General features: G+C 34.3%; 1 protein-coding gene across 11 annotated transcripts in view; it reads left to right on the top strand.

Moving 5' to 3' along the window:
- The window catches only part of CCDC102B (coiled-coil domain containing 102B), a 336,572-nt gene that overhangs the window by 265,231 nt on the left and 65,164 nt on the right, over positions 1 to 6,177 (top strand). For all 11 annotated transcript variants that reach the window (XM_074383267.1, XM_074383268.1, XM_074383263.1 and 8 more), the window contains one exon: positions 2,750 to 2,920. In XM_074383267.1, the coding sequence (XP_074239368.1) occupies positions 2,750 to 2,920 (171 nt within the window). The remainder of the gene's footprint in view (positions 1 to 2,749; positions 2,921 to 6,177) is intronic.

The raw sequence follows: 6,177 nt of genomic DNA, 5'->3' as shown, positions 1-6,177 counted from the left end.
TCAATATATAAAAGGCTAACGTATTATATATTTCATGGTTTTTCTTAAATTTAATCATGCCCATTTCACAGACATTTAGTTTCCAATATTCATTGTAAACAACAAAACAATGCTGCAATAAATATTCTCATAATCACAACATTTCACACAATTATGCTTATATCTGTGGAATACATTCTTAAAAATAGAATGGCTGGGTCTGGCTTTATGTGCATTTTTAATTTAAAAAGTTGCAATCTACCCATCTGACAAAGGGCTAATATCCAGAATCTACAAAGAACTAAAACAGATATACAAGAAAAAAAGCAAACAAACCCATTCAAAAGTGGGTGAAGGATATGAACGGACACTTTTCAAAAGAAGACATCTATGAGGCCAACAAACGTATGAAAAAATGTGCATCATCACTGGTCATTAGAGAAATGCAAATCAAAACCACATTGAGATATCATCTCACACCAGTTAAAATGGCAATCATTTAAAAATCAGGAGACAACAGATGCTGGAGAGAATATGGAGAAATAGGAAGACTCTTACAGTGTTGGTGGGAGTGTAAATTAGTTCAACCATTGTGGAAGACAGTGTGGCTGTTTCTCAAGGATCTAGAAATAGAAATTCCATTTGACCTAGCAATACCATTACTGGGTATATATCCAAAGGACTATAAATCATTCTATTATAAAGGCACATGCACATGTATGTTCATTGCAGTCCTGTGTATGATAGCAAAGACCTGTAACCAACCCAAATGCCCATCAATAATAGACTGGACAAAGAAAATATGGCACATATACACCATGGAATGCTATGCAGCCATAAAAACCAATGAGTTCATATCCTTTGTAGGGACATGGATGACCCTGGAAACCATCATTCTCAGCAAACTGACACAAGAATAGAAAATCAAATACCACATGTTCTCACTCATAGGCAGGTGCTGAACAATGAGAACACATGGACACAGTGAGAGGAGCATCACACACTGGGGGTAGTGGGGAGGATGGGGGAGGGACAGCAGCAGGGGGAGGGTGGGGAGGGATAACAGGGGGAGAAATGCCGGATATAGATGAAGGGGGAATAAAGGCAGCAAGCCACCTGGTCATGTATGCACCTAGGCAACAACCCTACATGACCTGCACGTGCACCCCAGAACCTAAAGTAAAATAAATTTTTTTTAAATTACTGTTTTTTTCCATGAACAAATCCATATTTCTCTTTATTTTACTGGCATATTATCTTACGACACTTACCCTTGGCCAGTCTGAAGACATGATAAATAATATCTTGATTTCTTAATTAAGTTTTTAATTTTTGATACAGATTCATATGCAGTTATAGAAAATAACGCAGAGAGATCTGAAGATCCCTTACATAGTTTCTCCCAATGGTATTATCCTGGAAAAGTATATGATAGCACAGCTAGCATACTGAAGTCTACACAGTCAAAACAGAGAACATTCTCACCACGAGGTTCCCTTTATAGCTACCCTCACATCAACTTTAACCCCCTCCTGCCCTGTCCTTCACCCTGGCAGTCACTATAATTTTCTATAATATCTATAATTTTATTAGGTCAAATATGTTACATAAGTTGGAATAGATACCCCCCACCCCGAATTTGAGAGAAGCTGAATATGTTTTATTTGTTACATGCAAATCACATACTTGTTATGATTGAATTTATCATTTTGTGATTTCACAATTTGGGATCCTACTTAAGAAGACTTCCCCTACTTGATGATTAAAAGAAAAGCACCACATCCACATTTTTTTCTAGTATTTTTCAATATTTTATGGCTATTTTTTACTTTTGGATCTTGAATTCTTCATTAGTGTTACTAATGGCTTGAGACGTGAAAAAAATCCACTTTCCATTTCTACCTAGATGTCCTAAGATAATTACCTATGCATTTTTAATGTTTGCCTTTTTGTGACTTTTGTATGTAAAGTAAGATGACAGTGCATTTTAGCAAATCAAAGTAATATCCTTGGAGTTTCCTACAGTATTATAACATTAGAAGGAGCCAGTTTTTATAAAACTATAAAACTTTTCTTTATAGTTTTAATAAAGACATTTTCTATAATGATGGTACTATTAATTTTACACTGTAAATTTTAACCAAAAATGAGAAACAGTATTAATAATCTGAAGATAATTACTGTAACCTGTTAATTTATGTAGTATATGGTGTTAACTATAACAAGATTGATTTGTAATCTAATCATTTTTTGATAGTTTAATATATTTCTTATCCATGATGGGTCCTTACTGTAAGTTTCTGAGCCTGATTCATGTGATTTCAGAAGGGGTTGCAGATAACAACATGACTACAGCATCACAAAACCTATTTTCTTCAGAAAATAATTAAATCATATAGTGCGCTAACTTTTAGCATCTGCTGAGTTACTAGATAAACAGGATAAACAGCTCTTTTTGCATTTATATTGTTTTATTCTTTACTTATGGCTATATGATTTCCTTTTGGGGAAAGGTTATATAAAAACTACTTTTGTGCAAGGTGCAAAATCGATCAAAACAACATAAAGAGTGTATTGTATCTTAGTAAAATCTTTCATTTATAGTCATATCAAATTGTAGTATTTGATTACAGAAATGTAGAATTCCAAACGCAGACGATGGCTCATCTAATTTCTTCCTAAAATGTTCTTTTGTCAAAAGAAGTTGCCATTCTTCTGATTTTTGTCAGAGTAGACTGTAAATAATGTCATTTTTGTTTTCCTTTAAAAGGAATTGTTGACCCTTCAACATGCCTACTATAAACTAAGCAGACAATACCAGGCAAAGATTGCAGAACTGACTCATGCAAACAACCGAGTGGATCAAAACGAGGAAGAAGTAAAGAAACTAAGATTACGAGTGGAAGAACTAAAACAGGGACTCAAGCAAAAAGATGATGAGGTACTACTTTATTAGTGAACACATACTGGGGAGCTTCTATAGAGTCTTTCAGAGCACATAAAATGATTGTCTCCCTTATTAACATATGGCAATAGTGGGAATATAAATCTTCATATTTTAATGACTAAAATAAATTTAAAAACAGTAAGGAAAGAAATAAGATTACGCAGATAGTGTGCACATTTGTGGTGCTAATTGTATATTATTTACTAGTGCTTCAATGTGATTCTGTGTGCATGTGTGTGTGTTTAAATATGGGTGCAGTATCATTAAAGCTTGGGTGTTTTAAGATTTAAGCATCTATATCAAAAAAGTATGATATCTGTTATTTATTATGATATATATTATTTTCAGTGTTGTTTAATGTTCAAAAGAATGAAGGTACTTCATTTTGTTGTGTTAGGTCAACTCAATAATGGTTTATGGAATATTTTAGAAGTTCTTGGAAGATAGGTATCTTGGTGTAATATCTTAACAGCACACAGTTACAACTGTGGAGGTGATTTCAGCTGCAGTTACAAACAACAAAGATTTTAATTTTTTTTTTTTAAAGAAACACAGTCTCAAAGGTCACTGTGATTGTGGGACTGTCACCCTCAGTAGCATTCTTTCAGATGGTGCTCCAGTCAGTGTCTCTGGTCCTGTTGGACAATAATTCAGGCAAAGGCCATAATTCCCTGGTTAAAAAGACTGTTGTTATATAATGCAAAACAGTTGGAAATAAAAAATAAATAAATAGCTGAATTATTTTCCATAGAGTAATTTAATAATCAAGCATACTCCCCATTTTGAGAATTTTTTTAAAAGAAACAATTCTAATCAAGCAAACTGGATTTTCTTCTGTAATAACATCACATGAAAACAAAATCAATCATTCCACAAATGAGGCTCACGCACTGTCTGTGCTTGCTAGTGACTCTTGGCAGGCGTTTCATCTTTGCAATGTCTCTTTTTAGGAATATATATATGTGTGTGTGTGTGTGTGTGTGTGTGTGTGTGTGTGTGTGTATACTTGTAGTGATATTCACGTGGAAGTGTAAGTTGGAAGGGGAATATAGTAGGAAGGCTCAAGAATGTGATTTTAGGTTTTTTGTTGTATTGTAGCCATTATTTTTGTGAATGATTTTAACAGGCAAGTATTTGTTGTAGGGGGTGGGGTGGTGGTGATAGTGGAATATTTTTGTCGATATAAGCTTTAAGAGATCACCCGGAACTAAATTATTGGCAAGGAAATAATTTCTTCTGGGCTTCGTGGACCAATGAAGTGCTAGTCCCCAAAGATCTGATTCACAGTGTAATTGTGCAATTTAAATAATGAGCCATGGTCTAAAGGAAGATAACATTATTTGCTCCTCCATGTAGGATTAAATTTCCCACATCATCAATGTCAGGCTTGATCATGTGATACTTGCTTTATCTGTGCCTTATGAGAAGGAGCTGTGCATGCCAGTGTCTCCAGAAGCTTTGAGAGCCAATTTTCTGCTGTGTTTCTTTATTTTAATACACTTTTTCTCTCATGTCTCATGTCCTGAGGCCACCATGTCCAAAACATGAATTATTCTCTCAGCAATCCTGAAATAAAGAGGACATAAAGCTAAGCCTTTGCTGACCGAAAACGGAATCTCTATGGGTAGAAATTTGAAATTGTTCGTTGCTACAAAAACAAAACAAAACAAAACAAAAACCTAGTTGAAGCTGACTGGTAAGGTGGTTAAAATAATAAAAGAAAAACTAATCTTAAAATAGATGACATTGCTCTAATACCAGAACACCTCTAATGAAAACACTATGCAGATTTTTCGAAGGACTGAAAATAGAACCCCCATTTTATCCAGCAATCCTACTCCTGGATATTTACCCAAAGGAAAAAAATATATATCAAAAAGACACGCACTTGTATGTTTATTACAACACTATTCATAATAGCAGCCATATAGAATCAAACTCAATGGATTGGACCCATCAGTGAAGGAGTGGATTGAAAATATGATATATACTATTGAGCCACGAACAAGAATGAAATAATGTCTTTCAACATCATAGATGAAACTAGAGGCCATTATTTTAACTGAAAGCACTCAGACACAGAAAGACAAATACCACAAATTCTCACTTACAAGGTGGAGATAAATTATGTGTACATGGAGGTAGAGAATGGAATGACAGACAACAGATGATAAGAAATTGCTTGAAGGGTAACATGTCCATTATTCCCATGATGGATATACTGAAAATCCTGATTTCACCACTGTGCAATATATCCATGTAACAATATTACACTTGTATCACATACATTTATACAAATTAAAAAAGAAATACTTTCATAAAATAAAAAGAAGTAGATGGTCAGAAAATATATTGAAGTCTGAAATCATGGAATCTACGGAGTGATGAAACATTTGATACATTAGTTTCCTATAATGCATTGGAAGGCCAGTAATGTACAGAGTGAGCTTGTGATTTTTAGGAGAAAAGATGTGAACTAATGTTACTTGTTTGCTATTGGTACATTTGGAAAATGCTTTTTAAAAAGGTGAACTCAGAAAAGAATTATCCAGTTTTCAAAGAGGTATATAAGGTAATATAGAAATTTAAATCATTCTGTGACTTCCAGAGTTGTAAAACACATGATTTCCATTTCCAAAGGGTAAAATACAGAACTCAGGATGATTTTAAACAATAAATATCTATTAAAATTTAGTTTTATGACAAGGACCCAATCAAAGTTGTTTCCATCAAACAATGCTGAAGCTCTGAAATTTGTTAGTTTCCTGTGAATTATTTAAGCTGAACAAAATAGTGGAGGGAAAAGAGAATAAGATTGTGACTCTACCAGAACATCTCAGAATTCAAGGTAACTGTAAGTAGCTCAAAGATAGAGAAATGTTTCTAAAAGGATTACTGATGTGCATGTTGACCTATGAAATGTATTGGAATCAAATAGAAAAGAAAAGATTAGTAATGAATGTTATACTGGTAAGTGAGCTTCTAGTCTGGGCTAAAGGAGACTAATATTCTCCAGATTAACATAACCCTTTGTTCTTTCAAACTTCCATGGGAATGAGGCCGGCTGAGCATGCTCTCAACTCCCTGTGAGAGAATGTCCTCCAATGGCAAATTAAGATATGGCCACAGTATCTAATAAAACTAGCAGGATCATCTAGAGAACAGAGCCAAGGACCACAGTAAGTGTAGACCAGGCAGCTATTTTGAGGGAGCAGAACCTAGGCCAAATGCAGGAACATTCCCCATGGCAG

Source organism: Saimiri boliviensis, chromosome 13 (genome assembly GCF_048565385.1).
Source record: "Saimiri boliviensis isolate mSaiBol1 chromosome 13, mSaiBol1.pri, whole genome shotgun sequence".
NCBI lineage: Eukaryota > Metazoa > Chordata > Mammalia > Primates > Cebidae > Saimiri > Saimiri boliviensis.
Note: the sequence above shows the minus strand (reverse complement) of the source record. Positions and strands in the feature narration are given on the sequence as shown.